General features: G+C 31.4%; 1 protein-coding gene across 4 annotated transcripts; it reads right to left on the reverse strand.

Moving 5' to 3' along the window:
• Positions 1-341: 341 nt before the first annotated feature.
• Positions 342-22717, reverse strand: LOC139490737 (dorsal-ventral patterning tolloid-like protein 1). 4 transcript variants are annotated; one of them, XM_071277706.1, is made up of 15 exons: positions 22485-22717; positions 18106-18307; positions 15337-15587; positions 14399-14446; positions 13283-13466; positions 12533-12720; positions 10153-10360; positions 9583-9788; positions 8763-8927; positions 6421-6550; positions 5651-5733; positions 5014-5151; positions 3516-3586; positions 3140-3172; positions 902-959 (listed from the first exon to the last, which is right to left on the reverse strand). In XM_071277706.1, exons 1-13 carry the CDS (start codon positions 22654-22656, stop codon positions 3519-3521), a joined length of 2043 nt encoding a protein of 680 aa, XP_071133807.1. In that variant the 5' UTR covers positions 22657-22717; the 3' UTR covers positions 902-959; positions 3140-3172; positions 3516-3518. The 4 variants fall into 4 exon arrangements, with proteins under 4 accessions (XP_071133804.1, XP_071133805.1, XP_071133806.1 ...); XM_071277703.1 differs by lacking the exon at positions 3516-3586 and having other exon boundaries at positions 342-959; XM_071277705.1 differs by lacking the exon at positions 3140-3172 and having other exon boundaries at positions 822-959.
• Between the last annotated feature and the right edge of the window lie 252 nt (positions 22718-22969).

Consider the following 22969-nt stretch of genomic DNA (forward strand, 5'->3'; position numbering starts at 1 on the left):
CTCACGCTGCTGCAGATGAGATTCCACAATGAAACTTAAACAGACAAAGCCGATTCTGCTTCCTGATTGTATTTAATTTTGTCCATGTCGTAACATCAATTTTGACATTAAAAAACTAATTCGGAATGTTATTAATTCAAATGCAGTGTTAATTTTGATTGGTTAATTAGGATAATCTCGAAAAGCAATTAGTAAACGAGATTTCACATGCAGCAGCAACTGGGAAACCCCCAAGCTGATTGGACCAAATAGCAGACAGGGATTCCCAATTAAAATTATATGTACCAGCATTGCACAAAAACGTATTGTGTATTAATAATCTATTTATACAAAATAGTTCCATAAACAGATTGAAAATGAGGACCAAGTGCGGAAAATTAATTCTAATTAGATTGGAACACAAACATACACATATATCCATCATAATTACCTACAATATTTACAGAACACAAAAGCTTAATGAAATGAATATACAAAATGAAAAATTAAATAAATTTCCTAGCACTATACAATAGAGACTTTCTGTATTCGTGGCGTCTGACTAGTCCGTGGAATAGATGCTATTTTTGGAGACTGATTTGAAGTTAATGAAGGCGAATATGATGATTGTGATGAACACTGACTAATTTTCTCAATCGAAGGGTTTTTTATATGTTTTGGCACCTGATTTGGTGTTCGGTTTGGCAGTTTTGGTGTGGCATTATGCACTGAGATATGAGATGATTTATGTGAGCCGTTTTCCCCAGCATGGTCCACGGCTAAGAGTCTATCAGCTGTGTTATTAGATGATGAAGCTGCTACGTAACGTACTTCTACTTGATCGTTGTCGGGTGGTTTGGGATTATTTCTGAATCTTTTTCTATGATAAAATCCACAAACTACAAGTATGACACAGAAAAATGACGATATGGATGCACCAACAGCTATGTGAAGTACTTCAAATTTGCCTGGTTGAGGACCTGAAAAAAGAATTCAAAGGCTTCAGTAATAAACAAAAGCTACTGAAAAATGATCTATTTGAATATGTTATCATAATCAATTTTACATAAATTAAAAAAGAACAAAAGATAAAAATTCAGACTTTACAATCACTAACTTCATAATTTGATTATCTGGTCTGTGTTTCAAAAAATGTCTTATGAATAATTGGTTGTAAGACTTGACCCATTGGGTATAATTGTGAACAATTTTAGTTGTAATTTTTTTTTTTGTGCAATGCCAGGTCAGCAATTTACTTGAAAGCTTATTTTTCTAGAGTAACTTACATCAAGAACTTTTTAGAAAAACTGAATGACAGTTACCTGATTCAAGCTGTCATGCATGAGGAAATTTGATTTCAACATTTACAGGGCAACTTACAAAAACAAATTGGTGAACAGATAGATGCATGAATGTTCCTTTACCAATTCCTACATAAACTGCCAAAAATTAAGTTATATATCTTAGAATGTTTTTCCTCAGTCTAGCAGAACGAGAAAGTTTTGACATCATAAACCCAACAATGTTGCAAAGGAAAAAATGAAAAAAGCAATAAACAGATTATTGTAATTTTTGGCTGCCTTTTATCTGAGGGCTATCACCCTTTAATGAGATTGTAACAAACCAACTCTATTACAACATTGATAATAGATGGATAGTTAAAATCTCAGTGTTATTGAACTTCGGTATTCTTCTTATTCCTGAGAAATTTTTATCATACCCTGCAAATCTTTTATTAAAGATTTTGTTGGTGAAGATTTCAATAAATTGCAGAAATGACTTTTTAATTACTGCATTCTTAAAAACAAAGAAACATTTACTTAAAAAGACTTTTTTATGCATGAATTTAATTCCATACACATAATCTATTCATTAATTAGTACTTGTCAGTGATACTTAAGTTCCTATTAATTGTATTAAATATCATATAAAAATATATGTGCTTATAGTAATAGCTATATACAAAATAAGTAAATACTAAGTGAGTGTTTCGGTAAATGTTAGTCGATGATTAAAATGATACACAAAATTTCATAAATGTAAAGTTATTTCTTCATGATAGTTTTTTTTCAGTGCTGGAATTGACACTAGTAATAACCAATTCACAAAACACAATTGTATCTACTGGCTTCACCAAAACTGTTTTACATTCATTACAAAAATGAATAAATACACTGCAATACATGCCTTAGAAAAATTCAGACAGATACTCGATTCAAAACAAAACAAAACAAATGTTTTTATTTATAACAGCTGCGTCAAGAAAGCATGCATTCTCAGCTTACTTTATCATTGAAGTCCAAAAATTGTCAAAACTAAAAGGGAGCTATCTAATTGTTGTGAAAATGGAAATATGTCATGTGATTTGCTGAATGCAAACTAATTGATAACCAAATATTCAAAAGTTGTCTAGATTTAGACGATTGATTTACAATAAAGAATGCCTAATACTAAAGAAATAACCCTGCATCATGTATAAATTATAAGAATGATTCCAGAGAGGAAACTTGAGTGACCATCAGACATTGTCCTTTTACCATATTTGAATTATCATGACATGTTCACAGAACTTATACAGACTGCAAAAACACTCCTACAATCTCTAGACATATTTAACTTATTCATAATAAAAATGGGTTAAGTATAAGTAAGATTTCAATTATGAAAAATACATTGGAAGGATTCCTGAGAGCTTACTTGAGTTGCCACGATGTTATATATAAACTATATTGTCAAGGTCTTTATGAATGAAGCCCCATAATTTTGGAATGACAGATCTAAAAATCATCAAAAGTGAAGGGTTCTTGCTTATAGATTTTGTAAAAAATTGTAAAAAAGATATAAGAAGATGTGGTATGAGTGCCAATTTGACAAATCTCCATCCAAGTCACAATTTGTAAAAGTAAACCATTAAAGGTCAAAGTGACTTCTTCAACATGAAGCTTAGGCTCGCATTAAACAGCATATTTGAGTTATTATGAGATGTTGGTGCAAAAATTCTTCTACAATCACTCTGAATATTTAACTAAATCAATACCAAAGTGGTTCAGAATTGGTATTAAAGATTTCAATATGATTAGTACTGATTCGTGATAAGTTATTACTGTTAGTACTTTACTGATGGTAAATTGTTAGTACTACCATTCCTATATATACATACCTAGTTGCCCTGTTACAGGGTCTATTGTTGGACCTATTAATTTATTGATATCATTCATTATTATATAGAGGCCCATGCCAGCAGTTAGTCTGATAGATTTGAGCAAACTTTCCATTACAAAAATATACAACTATAAATGTTTCTGCCATTTGTTAATAACACTTTTAAGATAATGTATTTGATAAAAATTGTTCATGGGATTTGAAAATAAATAACTGATGGGTCAAACACTATGCTCTTTCATTAAAAAAAATAATAAATCTTGGTATCAAGTAGACAAAAGTTTATTGGGGGATGGAATGGAAAGAATGCATAAAACAAATTGAAGATATATTGCATTTCCTATTGTCATGCATCTTGGATCATTCCATCTTACCTGTCATAACTGAGTACTTATCAGAAATAGTATAGTAAGGTAAAGAGAGTAAGAAACTCTCCCTGTACCACCTGAATGAGAGAGAGAGATACAAAAATGTAAATAAATGGTAAATGGGTACTATCAATAAAATAAGAAAAAAATATATACAGTAAAAGTAGATACTATCATTATATTTGTACTAGTTGGTAAACTCTTTAATATATGATGTTTCTATTGTCATATATCTCAAGGCGCACATCTGTTGAACACTGAATCCCCAAAAACGCTTGTTAGTATTTAGGGAGCTTGCAGTTTTTGACTGTCTGAAGAATTCCTTAATTCCTTAGTTGTTATTTATACCTATCCTTTTAGTCAATCTTAGTACACCACTTCAGAATCAAGTTATCAGCAGTAATAAAAAAAAATGGCCAGAAAAATTCTCTTAAAATTTGAAGAAAAAAAAATTATCTGTACATGTATCAGCAAATTGTTGGTGCTGCTATAAAGTTGGTGCTGTTATAGATTGCTATAATCTTAGTAGAAAGCATAAACTATTCTTTAGGCTTGGATCAAATCCCACAACACCCTGAAGTCAGATGAATATTGTTACATGTACCACCAAAATATCCCAGTTGTAATATTTTACCAGTTGCTATTTGTGAGAAAAGACAATTACTTTTTGAATGAGTTGACCAACTTATCAAACACACTATGATAGTATCATATCTTTTTCTGATGTATAAGAAACAGTTGTCAAAACTAAAATCCGTCACTCAAATTGAAAATTATATTCAAAAAAATAATGTATAAAACTGCATTTTTATCAAAAATTACATATTTTGTATAAATCCAAGATGCATTTCCTTCTACGGCTTTATTTTTCCTAACCTATGGAAATAAAATAAGAAAAAAAATTACTAAAATAAACTAGCAGTCATTTACAACCTATTATCATGCAAATCAACTATCATGTATCCAGTAAAAATAGCCAATTGCTTTTGCTTAATTCATGACACTGGTTAAATAAATATGTTAACACAGAGACAAGTAAATAACTAAAGAAAATGGAATGGGTGTCTTCAGTTTTATCTAGATATAAAACATGCAGTATGTCACTTAAAATTAACACCAATATTTGTAAATAACATTATTAAACCTGTACAAATAAACCAAAAGCATTCGATAATTTCTATGCTTTACAACAACAAAAATGACTTGGGGTTGTGTTAATAAAACTTGTGAGTTTGAAATATAGCAATCAGACTCAGAAATCAACCAAGGAAATTACTAAATCTGGTTTTTTTTTTAACCCCATATTTAGTATCAAAGTACTGAATAAAGTTTATGACTGGAATCTGCGGGCATACATAATCATAGACTGAGCATCATGAACCCAACCACTGAAAAGGGGAGGTTATCATAGGTGCTCCGGAAAGGTAAGCAGATCCTGCTCAACATGGAACACCCTTTGTGTAACTCCTATACAATTTGTTGACACATTATCATATACACTTACATCCCTCTTCTTCATCTGACCTATCACTATCTCCACAGTTAGGTAGTCCGTTACACTTCAGTGATTCATCTATACAGTACTTGGTTATTTTACATGTAAATCCTCGACAACCATTTTTACCGGAAGATGTCTGACTTCCTACAATTAAAACATTTTTTTACTTTGCATTTTAATACTTTAATATGAACATGTTTTCTGGTTTGTATAAATCTTGTAATGAACTATTATTATTTTAAATGTGTGAGTTGTCTTATGATGATATGTGTCACACTTGTTTCTGCCTTGCACTAACTATAATATGAATATGTTTTTTCCAAAATGACCTTGCTAGGAACAACTATTATTTTTTTCAACATGTAAGTCTTCCAAGAATGACTTGTGTAACCTGCTGTCCCAGAATAATATAGTCAGAAATGGACAAGTGCACTAACTCTAATGGGAACATGTTTTCTAGTGTATATTAACCTTGTTAAGAACAATCACTTTTTTTCAATGTGTAAGTCTTTCAAGGATGCCTTGTGTAACAGCTGTCAAATATATCAATCAAGTAAAACCTGGAAAAGCAATATATTTATACTTGCTTTATATTCTATATGTCACAAATGGAATAAAAAATAATAATAAGGTAATATCTAACCAGTCATAGGATTTGTTTGGTGAACTTCTGTCCAGGTTATTTTGAATCCTTTAGCACCTAATGCTCTACTTGATGTTACAAATCTGAAAGAAAACAAAATCTCATTTACAAACCTAAGTTAAGTTGTTGTGAGATGTATGCATATAGTCAAGATTTCAACTGGATATTTGTGAATGAATATATTTCTATCCATAAATTAATGAAGTTGTATGTCCCATAAATAGTAATGGTGGACAATTTATAAAGGAGGTTTTATTGAATACATAAAATCTAGTTGAAAACATTATTTTTGTGCTGTAACAAAGTCATTTTAATGTCAATAAGATTGTTCATAAAATGACTAATAAATTCATAAAAATCTAAATGTTTACTTATTCAATCAAGACATGAGTGGCTATACATGTTGATCTTTTCAATAATGTCTAGGTTGACACAATAAATAAAAAATATATATTCTTGCCCCTGTCCCAAGTCAGGAGCCTCTGGCCTTAGTAAGTCTTGTATATTTTTTAAAATTTTAGTTCATTTATATATTTTGGAGTTAAGTATGACGGCCATTTTTCACTGAACTAGTACACATTTTTGTTTAAGGGCCAGTGAAGCCGGCTCTTGTTGCAGATAGAATTTTCTAATTTTTTTGAAGACCAATTGGTGGCCAGTAGGCTGTTTTCTGATCTTTTTTCGGATTGTTGTCTCTTTGACACATTCCTAATTTCCATTCTCATTTTTCATTATAAGCAACAATAAACTACCTTTAATACAAATCTTACTCTAATTTTAGATATTCCCCAATTGACAGAAAGAACTGGTTTTCCTGTTTTCCACATAATTCTTTCCCTGGTTGATGTAGATCTTGGTAAACTCTCATTACAGCATTCTTACAGCCAGCACCTTCTTGTTCTGTAAATCATCAAATATTGTTACTGTCCATTCATTTATTTTTCGTGGGTACCAATTTTCATGGATTGATGAAAACTTGTATTTTTTGCAAGTATTTGATTTCATGATTTTTGACCAAGTCTGTATATAAACAAGTACTGTGGATTCATTAATTTTCATGGATATCAACTTTCGTGGATTGAGGAAAACTTGCCTTTTTGTGGATATTTGTTTTTGGGGTTTTGCCAATCTCTGTCTACAAAACTTATAATAAGCACGTTAGTTTTCTCGTTTGAATTGTTTTACATTGTCTTATCGGGGCCTTTTATAGCTGACTATTCGGTATGGGCTTTGCTCATTATTGAAGGCCGTACGGTGACCTATAGTTGTTAATGTCTGTGTCATTTTGGTCTCTTGTGGACAGTTGTCTCATTAGCAATCATACCACATCTTCTTTTTTATATTATAGAAAATTTGTTATTTGTTGAACATTTGAATTTGTGGTTCACCTGTATGCATGGAACCCACAAAAATTGGTACCTAACGAATAATAATGAATCCACTGTAGACAATTTATACTTCTTTGAACATCTAAATTTGTTGTTCTGCTATACCACAAAATCCATGAAATATGATATCTCACAAGTAATAATGAACCCAGAAGGCAAGAAAAAAAAAGAAAAATATTCAATGCAACATGCCGCAAACACTTAACAAACTGTGTGAGCTTAGAACCAATCAAATCTAACTTATAGTCATGAGGAGCGAATGAAATTGATATTCAAATCAATAAAAATCTTGTTTTAAATGTCGCAGACACTAATTACGGGATCTAATAACTTTTACAATGTATTTATGATAGGTACTTCATATTCAAGTCAAAATTCTTTTATTCTTAGTGTGCCTGATAATAATTAGGTTTTCAATTTTCAAACATTTCTTGGGAAAAAGGAAGTGAATTATCAGTACAGGATAATACGATTGTTTTCCACTATACTTGCATTACACAAGCAACCTTCCTCTAGCCATGGGATACAATTTAATTAGTTCATCAGCTTTTCTTTTTTTATTAAATGAATTCATATGGCAACATGTAAAAAATTTGGCTTATGTTACCATTGAAATATATTTAAAGAATTATATCTTTACATAAGGGGGCCTCAGTGGGTGAGTGGTCTAAGAAGTTACTACTGTAAACACTAGCCAGTCAATACTGAGGTTGTGACTTTGAATCCCCCTAGTGCAGGTGCACACAACTCCAATTTTAATTGACTAGGACTAATAGTTTTCCTATTTTAAAAAGGTTTGTGGTTTTCTCAGGGCACTGATCTGGCTTCCTCCACCAATATAAACTGGCCGCCACAAAATAGCCCTAAAGTGGTACTTAAAAGTGGCATTATAACATAGAAATCAAATCAAATCAAATCATCTGTACACAATGACAGATGTAGAATTCAAATCTAAAAGGGATTGTAAGTATAACCTTTATTACACTGCACTTGATTCATACTTATAAGATTTCACTAACTATGAGCTGGACTATTATATCGGTTTATCAGTTAGTAAGAATTTTGTAAATGTAATAGAATTATCAATAAAGAAATTGGTTGATTTAAGGTTACCGGTACATCTTTTACAATTATTTTTTTTAAATGACGATTTAATGCTACATCTTATATATTTGATAAAAAGTTTTTGATTTAAGGTTATGTCCAATCCAATTATCCAAATAAAAGTGATCAATTAAAAGTTACATTTAATACAATTATCGACAAACATTAAGGATATGCAAAGTAAATCAAGCTTTCAGTTGCCCATTTGAAGTTCTTTGACATTACAATATAGTGGGAACATCCTACGGTTACCATATTGCATGGGTTTTGCTAATCACTGAAGGTCACATGGTGACCTTAAGCTGTTTACATCCTAGTTTCATTATCATGAAAGAATGATATTCTTATTTTTGTACATGCTCTATAATTGTTGAAGGCTATACAGTGACCTTTAGTTGTTAATTTCTGTGTCATTTTGGTCTCTTGTGGAGAGTTGTCTCATTGGCAATCATACCACATCTTCTTATTTTTAATTATCTATCTTATTTCAAATTTTAGGTTCACCAAATCAGGTCTTTATGTTACATATCATAAAAAAAACTAGTTTCATATAAATTGTCAAAAAAATACACTTGAAGACAATCCAATACATTGTTGTTAAACTAAATAAATGTGATCACCTTTTCCCTCTACATGGAAATCCTCAAATATAACTAATATATTGTTCTTTCTATGACTGGCTTTAATTATCCACTGACAAAATGAGTAGCTTTTGTATTTCTCTGGTGAACCTGGACTCTTTATCAAACCTCCTCCTCCAAATGATGTAATATTCTCACCACATTCTGAAAAGTAATCATATTCAAACATTAAAATTAATCTGCTGAATGTATTTGATAATTTCAGACTACTGAAAAAAATCTTGAATTTCTTTCCATTTATTATTGGTAGTGCTTGGTTAAGTTTGCTCTGATGTCTACATTTTTGGTCTCTTTGTGCACTTTTGTATTTACTATTTTTGGTTGTGTTGGTTTGATGCTGTTTACTCAAATGTTCAATATTTTAGGTGGTGATAAGTGCATTTGCTCTGTTGGCCAATATATATATATATATATATATATCTGTTTGATGGTTGGTGCATTTTGCTCAATTGTCCAATATTATCAGTGTTAGTTGTTGATGTTTGCTATGGTGTACAAAACTTTCACTTGTAGTGGTTAGTGCAGTTAGCTCTTGTGTCAAATACTTTTGGTTGTGGCGGATGGTGCAGATTGCACTGTTATCAAATGTCTTTGTAAGCAATTCTTTCATTTTGTATAAAATGGTGACAACTTGTCAAAAAATATATCAATGTTAATTATAGTTTCAAGTTTGGAAGTGTATAGATATAAGGAAAGATCCTATTGTGCAAAGTTTCACATTTAAAAAGACCATAAATCATTGAAAATTACCTTTTCTTGAATTAAAACATTTAATATCTAACTATTTTTAATCACTTACTTCTTAATCTGGTATTTAAAAATTCAAATTTTGCTTGAAATCCTGCATGTCTACTTCCAATTCTGCTATTGAAGACTACTCTCACTTCTTGTCCTAATGCCCCAACTATTGGACCAGGGAATTGTGTACCACAGTATGTGTTTATCCTTGTATAATTCCCTTTTAAATCATGCTGGTCTACCAAAATATTGTCTGAACTATGACACCTAGTAAACAATCAATAAACCAAGATTGTTGAAGAAATACAAATTCATTTTTTAATCATTCATGTTTAAATTAAAGCATTTTTAGTAGTAATATCCTGCACTTGTTTCATTACTACTTCATATGAAAATGCAAGTGTTATGGAATCAACAAAAATGTGTACCCACTGAAATAATGAATCTGTAGTAATAATAAGTATAATTTTTTATAGTTATTAACCTCGAAAATTAATCAGACGCATAAAAACATCAAAACTTTTGTTTTGTGCATCTATAATAGATCATCCCCGAATGTCTCTCTGGTATCTTAACCTCACTAATATAAGCTGTAATTTTGCACAGAGAAATTAAGTCTTAAGAAACTTACGGCCCCCTGGTTCTTCCCAAATCAAAGGCATGGAATGAAATAAGAAGTCTTTCAGATACAGCAGGACGGAATATGTATTCACATTTTGTATTGTCTGGATATTCTTGAGGATAATAGGGTGAATTAAATGTTCCCTCTTTATAGTTTCGACTGATATACAGAAATATACATTTCCCATCTTCTGGACTATGACCAGATATTCCAAAATCTGTAAGGAAATAAAAATAAAAAAAGTTGTACACTCAGTATTTTTAAAACATTCTATTTATTACTGTAAATTCAGAAATTAATGCGAGGTTTTTTATTATTGTGAAAAATGGGACTGAGTTGTAAACGCAATAATGTAAACTCGCATTTTGAAATATTTTATATGAATTTAACAGGATTTTTCTCAAAATCGTAAAAATTAAAATCGCATTTAAGTCTAAAATGACAAAATCGCAATAATAAATGCACGCAATGATTTCTGAATTCACAGTAAGTGGTATATGAGTTATTCATGTGCTGAAAACAAGACCAATGTATGATACTGATTTCTGTGTGTATGGAATATATTTTTTGAACAACCATCATCAGGTATGCTAGTAACCAAAGGTTTGGAAAATCTGAATGCCATCACTATCAAACTTATTTCATACTAAACAGAACTTGTATCACCTAAAATTTTACAATATTTTCCTGTCAATACTGGCAGTTACACTACACATAAAACAACACAATGTATGCACTAAATAATATTTGTAAGCTAAATTAAATACACAAAATAACTTTATTATTGTATTATTCTCTGTAAATATTGTCGCTGTAATGACTACTACAGAGTTTGATAAATAGTCCACATTATTCATATAGAAAAAAGTCCCATTTTCACAAATTAAAAAGTAACTAATAAGCTAGACAGACACAAGCAAATAGTTAACATTTCAAAACATTCAAGAAATATGCAGTGATAGAAAAAAAAGCTGGTGCCAATTAGCATATTTTTAAATTGTAAAAAATGTATTTTATTTAGAAAATCCAGTTAAAGCCCATTTAAACAAAATCTGCAACTGATTTTTGAACTGTCTTACTAGTAATTACAGCTTCACGCTTGGGTTATTTGAAAATGCAGAAATGTTTTAGTTCAGTGCCGTTCATTTTTAATATCTTAATCTAACTTAAGTTTTAATTTGTTTAAACTTTTGTGCAGTTCACTTCAATAGTGCCTACAGAAATACACCAGGTCTCTCTGCAAGTCTTTTTAAAGTTTTAAAATAATGAATGATTATCAACAGTTGTGGCCATTTATTTTTAAAAGTGATTGGTTTTCTTATATAAGCGCATTTTGTACCACATGGCTCTAAGAATCTAAATGTTAGGTTAAATCAAACCTGCAAACGTGTACAATGCACATTGTACTGAAAGCCAATTAATCAATCAAATAATCATATTTATCATTGTTTGTGTAAAATCCCAAAAGGCAGAAACACTGAATACCAAAAATCACTTTTCTATGCTGTATCTTGAAATTTTCATTTTAGGGACATTAAACCAAAAGATGTTAACAGGCACTCATTCTGAAATGTTATAAGAAACTACCAGATCCTTAAAATTTACTGAATATTGCCCTCCTTGAAAACAAAACAGGCTATACATAATCTTCATCAAGAGCAGCAGACGAATATCAAAATCAGTTAAACAGGCCTTAACTGTGTAATACTTATAGTTATCTAAATAAATAGAACAAATGTAAAAATATTTTTCACTGAATATTTCTGGCAACATTTATTCTGACAAACAACATTATTGGACACCACTTCCCTTTTTTAATGACAACAGTGTCAGCAGTGCGCTGCATATTTCCTGAAATGTATTATATATAACCAGAGGTTTAGCATGACTTTAAAACTCTGACAATCCATAAAAAAAAATTACAAACAGGTTCTCCACGTAACCCTCCCATTTGTGCACACTCAGTGAAAAATTTGATACAATAATGGTACAATAAAAGTGTGTATAACATAGAGTACACTGTTTATAATATAGTAAAATGGTACAGCATACGGAAAAGATTTTGAAAGAATAATTACACCTTATATAGGTCTTCTGGATTTTGATTGATTGATGGTGACATAAAATAAACACTCATATCATGGTAACACATTCTTATGATATTCAAATATTACTATACTATTTACATAAATGTTAAAAAAAAAAGGAATTTAAGTTTCCACAAAGGGAGACAATTCAATAATTTTATAAGCTACTTTACACAGGAGGTAAACAGATCAAAGCAAAATTTAATTGTGATTCATTAAAATTTTCAACAAATATATACAAGCATACAGTCACACAGTTTTTGCAGAACATAGTTACTGATAAAACAAAGATAAATAAATACCTGTAATAAACTGATATGTGGAAGAAAACCCTCTACTGCTCCTAGATTTATGTGTGTCAAGGGTTAAAATCATTCGGGAATCAACACTTGTAAGATTAGGAGGCAGTAAGGACCCACAGAATCTCTCATCAAAAGCACCAACTCCTAGAGTGCCTTTAAGGTTGACTTCTAAATAACCTTCATAACAGCTCCAATAGAGTACAAGATATAGATTTATAAGTATATTGGACATAAACATGTGCATATACACATGATTACAATATAGACACACACAGAATTACATAGTATTAATCTTATCCCGATTATTTCTGGCCACATTTATACTACTATTTTTTTCTTGCAAGTGCAACATATTGAGTCCTACATTAGGAGCAGGAACTGCTCACCCTTCCAGAGCACTTGAGTTCACCCCTAGTTTTTTGGTGGAGTAATGTAGCTCAGTTTTTTGGGGTTTTGTGTAACATTTTTTTGAAAGTTTTGTTTTTTCATCATTTTATTCTTTTCCCTGCTGCTGTCTATTATCAGTAGACTGCTTATTGCCTCTACTCCTAGCATCTTTTATCGTATTCTCTCCCATTCCTTTTACTCTGTTTAATTTCAGTTTACTTTTACATATTTCAAACTTAATAATGACTATTTAGTTTTTACATTCTATCAATAGATTATATCAACACGTGGATTCTAAGCTTTCGACAAAAGTCTAGAAATCATGAATATAGAAAAATATTGTCCACACAATTGAATACTTACTATGGCATTTGACCAGGAACTTCAAAATCTTTAAAAGATATCGATACTTTTTCTAGAACTTTCCTGTTTCTCATACCATCTAGGTAATAATTACAGGTAACATTTGGAGGTACATCTGAAGGGTAACCAGGTGACGTCAATGTACCGAAGGAACGTTTCCTACTACTGATTCTCACATCACAGGCTGTAAATTATAAGAAAAGGTTGTATTGAAGGAAGTCATCTAGTTTAATAATTAGTATAACAACCTCATATAAGATAACCATTCATGAAATTCTATCAAATCTACTTTCTGTAAGCTAACAGATTTACCACCTAAGGGACCTTAGAGTTAATGTAACTCTGTAGGTCTTGGTGGTATGAATAACAATTTAACTAGTGTACAGGGGACTTACATATAAGTCAAAGAAGAATTACTGTAATAGGTTTTCTTGCTATTTGTTAATTCTTTTTTTCTAATTTTATGACAAGCTTAAAAAACATACATATCAGCTATTGAACTTTAAGGTAAACTTGCTTATACTAGGCTGTTTTACATGAGCAATAAACATAATGACTACCAGATTTTGATATTAAAACAGATTAGTTAGAGAAAAGTTTTCAATTGAATGAGTTTGGGTATAACCTATCATCAGCATGGTTGGTAAATGAGATTTAATCACTTTGTATACATTAAAGTACCGGTATTTGTCAGTAATTAATCGAAGGTTGTACAGTGACCTATAGCTGCTTTAATTCTCTCATTTAGTGTCTCTTGGATAATAGTCTCATAGTTTGTAATTATTCCACATCTCTTCATTTTGTATCATACAGCCAATGTCTGTGTTTTTTTCTTATGCTGGTAGCTAAAAATGATATGTGTACTTAATCTATCAGTATTTGCTCCTAACTATTTTAAAAAATGTTGGTAGTCTACCAGGGTTACTTTGGTTCCTCCAAAAAAAAAGGTATGCAGTTTGAAGATTTATAAATGTGTAAAATGATAAAAATCCTAACAAATGTTACCTTGGATAAACAAGGCCATATATAAATAACTGATTTGTAAATCAGTTTTTATGTAAGTTGTGGTCAGCCTTTGTATCAATTCCTTAAAGCACTTTATGTGTATATGTTTACCTGTTCCTTTAATATGTTGAATGTGGTCACCACCAGTTCTTGAAAAGGCTGAAATAATCAAACAGACAATCGTATATGATTTAGAATTTTTAACCGGATTTTTATGACAAAAATGTCGGTTATTGATTTTGGGATGTACAGCTGGCGGCCAGTTGGTCAGGCAGGCGGCAGCCAAATGTTGTGTGTGCATTTACTCATCAATCATTCTACCAAAGCTTCTTAAATTTTGATATGTTAATACTGACAACAAAATGGAGGTCAATTTAAATAATGACGATTTTGACTTTTACCGTTACGGAGAAATGGTTCTTGAAAGATTGAAAAATGGTGTTTTCAGTCGTGTCCGTGCATTTACTCATGAACTGTTCAACCAAAGCTTTTAAAATTTGAATATGTTGTTCCTGATAACATAATGGAGGTCAAGTTCAATAATGACGATTTTGACTTTTACCATTGAGGAGTTATGGCTCTTGAAAGATTGAAAATGGTGTTTCCAGTCGTGTCTGTGTATTTACTCATGAACCGTTCAACTTAAGCTTTTCAAATTTAAAAATTTGTTGTTACTGATGACAAAATAGAGGTCAATAAAATGTTTTAAAAAATGCATTTCGATATGCAATACAATTTTTAAAAAAAATGACTGCTCTATTAGCAAGCATCACATTTTATTTAAAAAATTATTAGACACCTGCAGAACTGGAACACATGTGTTTGCATTTCTTAAAAAGGTTTCATATAGGAATTCTGTCTGAAACGCCTGAATTATACCAGACAGCATTGTAGTAAAGTATTCAAAAACATGATCTGCTGTTCAGAAAATAAGACTCAGAAATAATATAAATGTTACATTAAAAACATGTCACACGTCCAGTAAACACATATTTAGTGGTTGGCAGGAGGCATTGATAATAGATTGGAACATCAGAAGTTATTCTTACCTGGTTTTACAAACTTGTCACTGAATTCAAAAGAAATATTGAAGCCTCTTCTATTATATAAAAAGTCAGCGTCTCCTTCTAAATTATCAGCATTGAGTGAGTCTATTCTCCCACTCTGAGTTCTAAATATTATAGATAAGTAATTTTCAGAGGAATAAATCACAACATCTTTATAATTCCCACAAAATCTTCCTATTTCTTCTCCCTTTGAACTCCCTCCATCATGGATCAACACATAATCAATTGGACAGCTGTAACAAAAATAGGAAAAAATTAAAAAAAATAATATCTGCATCATGAAAACCACTATAGAAAGAATTTCAGAAAATATTTATTATTTAAGGATTCTTTTTAATACTCATTAAAATCCTTTAAAAGTTGCTCTATTAAACTAGCATTGTTTGTACACAAAAATAAGAACTGGTCAGGTCAAAAGTAAAATGAAAACTATATAAGTGATCCCCTCAAAACTTAAAAGAACATAAACGATGAAAAAATCTAAAAGACAAAAAATTGGAAGTCCAATATTTTGCTCCAGAAGGTCTTTGTCAAGAATTGTTGAAAACAAATAAAGCTTCCAAAACACATGAGGATGAACACATAACTAACAGTTTTGTGTTTTGCAAATTTGCTTCACTAGTTCATGGTGTAGAATGGTTACAGACTTATCATTCTTTTTTTTTTTTTGGCGTTTCAGCACTAAACATAGGTTCAGCAACTGACTTATCACGTTTTTTATTCAAGACAGCATGACACACAATGAGCCACATAGACGATGAGAAGTCGTAAGTGTTTGTGTTGATATGATTATGGAGGCACCAATGATTGACAGGCTGGTGATGACTGTAGATGAAGTACTAAGACCACTTGGCCACTGATGTCCATCCTCATTTGGAGGTACTAGGTATTTTAAAATAGTAATAATATTTTCTATACTTTTAAAAAATTGGTCAGTCTGTGAGAATGTCAAATTCTTCATTACAATGAAAGGAATGTTATAAATGTTTAATTTTCATATTGACACTGACACAATCCATTCCACAATAAACCATTAACTTGGCTTACAAATAAGATTCCCTAATTAGTACTAAAACATAAATAACAAGACTATTTAAACTATAAGTACAACCAAACCAATTTACAAATTGTCACTTAATTGTACAATGATATTATTTTCTCAGTATTGCATGTATAAAAGCTATTAGAACCCATTGATTGTTTAGTACAAGTTCTTTAACATCTATTTGAATTACCAATTTAAAGCCATATGCATTACATGCAGTTTCAGATTTAGTCTTTTTTTTTTGCGTTTTCCCCTAATGAAGAACTCAACAATCTGTGAAAGGTTTATGATCGTAATTTAACCACCTCTACATTGTCTTTCATAAAATAATCTTCAGTTTGTATGTTTAATGTCATTAGCATGAGATAATGAAGTCAAAATTTCCTCCCTTATAAGGACATTATTGCATCATTAGTGCCTGTTGTGCAACGCTGGAACTATTTTAATTGTTAATTTTCAGATCAAAAATCGTTTGAAGTTTGTGTGTATTAGGTTTAATCACATGATAAAGTGAATGATTTAGGGACATTAAATGTCACGTCTTGTGTAGCATGATAGATAATAACGAACTGACATTTATAATATGCTTTTTTTTCTAGTAAAAGATATCTTTCGTTTGATGCAAAAGTGAAATATCAGTCACACAGATTTTTTTTATATAAAAGTCCTATTTACTGTAGGCACAAATTGTATCATCCCTTATCTAGATGGAAAAGATACAAATTTAATTATTTTTCTGATGAAAATTAGTCTGTTAAATTGGCAGTTGTACTATAAAAAATTAACCAACATTGTTCAATCAATTCAATTGCTTTAAAAAAAATAGATAGTAAGGGTACAATTAAAGACCAAAAGCTGAAAAAAGACACCAACCAAACAATAATGAGCAACCAGACAACATTCAGAAAACTAATAATTAAAGACCAGGAACTAAGGATGCTCAATAACGGTTAGCAGTTTCTGCTCCAATAGTTGCATCCTTTCTGTTGCTCATTTCAAGAAGAAGTGAAAAAGTGATAATTAACTCAGAACTGATAAAATTTGTTAGGGTAACTAAAAATAGAAATATCTAGTGACAGACAAGGAACCGTTTGACTAAGTTGACCTGTATTATACTTTTTCTCTCTGAGATATTTACATTGATGAAAAGCTTCTACATCTATCTGAATATACTGTGATAAACTAATACTTAATGGTATCAGTCTTTCTCAATGTTAAATGCCATTCAGTGACCTATAAATGCTTATATCTTCGTCATTTGAACACTGGTTGATAGTAGTGTCTCATTGGCAATCATGCCACATCTCATTTTTTTTTTATATTTCATGGATTTTATATGGTAAATGATCACAAAATATTCAACATTTTACAATTTTTAGATTATGTTTAAACCATTAATGTCACCATATTTTTTTTCATCAATGATAACAAAGGAATCTACAGTACTTTTCTATTTGCAAGAAAATAGGAATAAGACAATATTCCGATACTGTGTGTTCATTATACATGTATACTAATTTTTTAGTATTTCATGGGTGTACTGGTTAATTTTAATATTCAGCAAAGTACACATTTTCTAATGGCTTATGTGCAGACTTTGGCAAACACCTCACAGTCAAATATTTATGAAAATTTTCCGTAATCCACAATAAGTGGTACATGTAACCACGAAAATAATAATTCCACAAATCTTGGCCAGTACTTACTAATCTCCACCTTGGAAAAGTGAAAAATCTAGAAATTTGATTCTGATCCTCTGTCCTATCTTGCCTACAAGAGTATAACTACAATGAAGATTGTCTGGATACATTCCTGGGTACGTTGGCGATACAATGTAACCTAATCGTTGTTCTGTACTGTTTATCACAAAATCACAAAGGTTCTTCTTTTGTCCAAAATTATATATAGCTAAAATCAAAAGCAAAAAATAATTATTTGGCTGAAATCAATAAATATTTGTAGATAATGCAGTTAGTAATTGGCAGGACTATAATCCACAATGGCTTTTTGCTTGTTAGGTAAATCAGTGTTTGTCATATGCTAGTTAGGTGAACAATGTTTGTCATATGCTTGTAAGGTGAAGAAAATTTTCATATACTTGTTAAATAAAACAGTGTTTATCATATGCTAATAAGGTGAACAATATTATATTTGTGTTATGCTTGTTAGGTGAAATAGTGTATGTAATATGCTAGTTAAGTGAACAATGTTTTCCATATGCTTGTTAGGTGAAGAAAATTTGTCATATGCTAGTTAGGTGAAATAGTGTTTTTCATATGCTTGTTAACTCATTCAACCCCAAGAGATTTCTGGAAAATAAGGTATTTTCGAAAAATTTGCAATCATATGCAAATTATATGCAAGTTAGCAGACTCATGATGGCGTAACTGATGCTCATCTATTTAACTATATATTGAGATTTTGGGGCGGATGGCGTGGGGTGGGAGGTGGAATTGTTGTAAATAAGGCGCGAACACAACGCGGGAACGTCACTTAGGTCTTATATTGTAACGTCAAGACTTTGTGACGTGTATTTTGTATACTTGGGCATTATATAGATCGATTACATTATTAGAACATGCAACGTTTTATTCCTTAATTTGAAAATTTGAAATCGATTAGGAAATTGAACAGAAGTGTAGTTACAAGACATTTACGGAAAAATGAAGCGGAGTTAGCCAGGGTAGATCTTCTAGCAACATTCGAAAGTGTGGAACAAAAGAAGAAACTTTTGGAAGATTTAAATCAACAAATTATAAGTGCAATCGATGCAGAGGATATTGAAGAAGAAATTCTCATCACAGATGAGTATACTTTAGATTTAGAAACTAAACTAAAACACTTGCGTATATTCATACACAGTTTAGACAATTTGATAAATCATAAAAATCAGCAGTCTACTTCATCATAACAAACATTAAATTATGAAGCACCACCTTTTATTCCAACTTCATGTATTGAAAACATCATACTAGCATATGCTATGAATCAATGGTTGATAACAGAAGTAATTATGTCCAAAGTGGAATTTACACGAATCAAATCGCAAATCGTACCGGAAATGACGAACATGAACACGAGCATTTTACTGAATCAACACAATTCTTAAACGTTAACATTGTGAATGATAATGAGAGAAAAACAGAAGACGACACAAAATTTCTTCACACATCGCATAAGGAACATTCTACCGTATTATTAAAAACAGCAGTTGCACCCGTTTGGTCCGATCATATAGGTATCGATGCAAGTATACTTTTTGATGAAGGTGCGCAACGTTTGTTCATAACAGAAGATCTTGCTATGAAACTAAAATTAAAAGTTGACAACACAGAAACTATACAACTATCATGCTTTGGAGACACTGGCAATACTATACAGCACCTAGGTAAAGGTACATTACTGGTCGAGACAGAGACGAAACAGAAAATACCAATGGATGTACTTATCGTACCGAAAATAGCCGTTCCGTTCAAAAATAATATCCGCAATTTAGACTTGACTGAAAACAAGTACATGTATTTACAAGGATTAAATCTGGCTAATCCGATCACAGACGAAAGTATATTTGAAATTGACGTTTTGATAGGAGCAGATTACTATTGGCAGTTTGTTGGAGACAAAATCATCTGCGGACATGGACCTACAGCAGTAAAATCAAATCTAGGCTACCTTCTATCCGGTCCGTTAAAGGAAACAAGTATCGCGAAAGCTTATGACAATACAATAAAGAACAAAGAGCAAAGAAGTTTCGTTGGAAGAATTGATAACGAGGGAAGTAACAGAAAAACAAAACAATACATACCACACCACCGAGTTAGAAAAAAAGAAGATGCGTGTGAACAAAAGTACAGTACAAGACAAGCGACCGTCCAAGACTTCACGCAAGATTAAAAATTGGTGAGGATGAATCTACAATCAAATTGAGATGATAAAGAACGGATGTGAACTGTTAACTACCCCTTTTTATATAAACTGTGAATCGTAATTGAAGTGTTTAAAAAAGTGTCAAATTTTAATACCACTATACAGAGACAGTTATTATTTTCTATACAAAGAGACTTTAATTTTCAAGCGTAAATATGATTAATTTGAAATTTCTTATTCAAATTTGAGATTGTATTTCATATAGAATTTTAACTTTTTGCGGCCCCCAGAATGTTGTAAATATGGCGCGAACACAACGTGGGAACGTCACTTAGGTCTTATATTGTAAAGTCAAGACTTTGTGACGTGTCACTTGTATACTTGGGCATTATATAGATCGATTACATTACTAGAACATGCAACGTTTTAGGAATATTTTCTGGTGGGTTTGAACCCACCCCACTGAAAAATGGTCATTTTCAGTCTATTTTTTTCATTTTAAAACGACCTTGAGAGGTGAACATTGACCAGACTGTTTCTTTGTCATTCAAGTATTACCCTATTGTTACAGCAGTCCATTCATGTTGACTGGGAGTATATGGGACTAAAGTGTCTTGCTAAGGGAATTATTATTGTCAAGTCAGGTCTGCCTAAATGTCCATTTTTTAAAGATTTTTGACAAAACAGTGATCTAGATTTTACAGACTAGATTCCTATTGGCCATATTATACCTCTTTGTGTTCCTATACCACATATGCATGCATTTATGATCATAGTTTATACCTACAGTGACTACCAGTTACATAGTGACCATCAAAAGATGCCCACCCCCACCTGATTTTGGCTACTTTTCATGTTTTTCCGATTTTGAACTCTTAAACAGCTTTTAAAGTGCCATAATTTCTTAAACAGACATCTGAGAAAAGTTTGTGGACCATGAACTGCTTGGTTGAAGTCCCTGCTATCATGACAGTTCAGCTGGGGCAGTTAAAAAAAGTATGGAGGGTCATACGTGCCATCAAAGAATGGTTGTCGCCATCATGCCTACAGCTGGGATTGGGAGCGAAAGCATTAAGTAAAGCAGTGTTTGTCATATGCTAGTAAGGTGAACAATATTTGTCATATGCTAAAAAGTATTAGTCTTATGCTAGTTTGGTGAAACGTTGTTTGACATATGCTAGTTAGGTGAATAAGTGTTTGTCATATGCTAGTTAGGTGAATAAGTGTTTGTCATATGCTAGTTAGGTGAATAAGTGTTTGTCATATGCTAGTTAGGTGAATAAGTGTTTGTCATATGCTAGTTACGTGAATAAGTGTTTGTCATATGCTAGTTAGGTGAATATTTTGTCATATGCTAGTTAGGTGAATAAGTGTTTGTCATATGCTAGTTAGGTGAAAAAGTGTTTGTCATATGCTAGTTAGGTGAATATTTTTTCATATGCTAGTTATGTGAATAAGTGTTTGTCATATGCTAGTTAGGTGAATATTTTGTCATATGCTAGTTAGGTGAATAAGTGTTTGTCATATGCTAGTTAGGTGAATAAGTGTTTGTCATATGCTAGTTAGGTGAATAAGTGTTTGTCATATGCTAGTTAGGTGAATAAGTGTTTGTCATATGCTTGTTAGGTGAATAAGTGTTTGTCATATGCTAGTTAGGTGAACAATATTTGTCATATACTAGTTAGGTTAAATAGTATTGGTCATATGCTAGTTATGTGAACAATATTTGTCATATGCTAGTTTGGTGAAAACTGTTTGTCATATGCTAGTTTGGTGAACAACATTTGTCATACGCTAGTTTGGTGATTTTTTTTTGTCATATGCTAGTTTGGTGAAAAATGTTTGTCATCTTCTAGTTAGGTGAATATTTTGTCATATGCTAGTTAGGTGAATGAGTGTTTGTCATATGCCAATTAGGTGAATAAGTGTTTGTCATATGCTAATTAGGTGAATTAGTGTTTGTCATATGCTAATTAGGTGAATTAGTGTTTGTCATATGCTATGCAAATTAGAGGAAATTGCCTTTGTCATATGCTAGTTCGGTGAAATAGTGTTGGTCATATGCAAATTAGGTGAAATACTGTTTGTCATATATGCCAGTTTTGTGAAAAATGTATGGCATAAAGATAGTTTGGTAAAATAGTGTTGGCAATATGCTAACTGAGTGAAACAATATTGGTCATTTGCAAATTACTTGAAATATTTCTTGTAAACTTACAATCATTTATAAACCTATATCGTCCTTCAAATCCATCATCAGCTTTATCAAAGTCAGAGTAAAAGTCCAAAATAATGATGTTTGATGTAGAGATGATGAGATTAGGCAGACGATCAGTACCTTCCCCACAGAATCTTCCTAGGAGGGGCGTGTCAATGTGGGGTTGCGTCATATCACTTACTTCTGCATAAATATCTAGATAATCAAATTGACATCTGAAAAAGATTAAATTTCATGATCATTAGATTAAAGTAGAAAAAGATGGTAGTAAAATAAAATTAAGGATAACTTGTACTGTTTTATTGTTCCTCTGAGGAATGTTTCACTTCTTTACATTCAATAATATATTGTTAGTTTCTCTCCCTTAAGAGACAAAAAATAAATAACCTTGGCACCTTCTTAATTAGGATTTCAATTCTAATTCTTATTCAGGCAATCACGTCTGCTAAGAGGTTATTAAGGGAGAAAGAAAGATGACTTTCCAA

This window comes from Mytilus edulis, chromosome 10, assembly GCF_963676685.1.
Source record: "Mytilus edulis chromosome 10, xbMytEdul2.2, whole genome shotgun sequence".
Classification (NCBI taxonomy): Eukaryota; Metazoa; Mollusca; class Bivalvia; order Mytilida; family Mytilidae; genus Mytilus; species Mytilus edulis.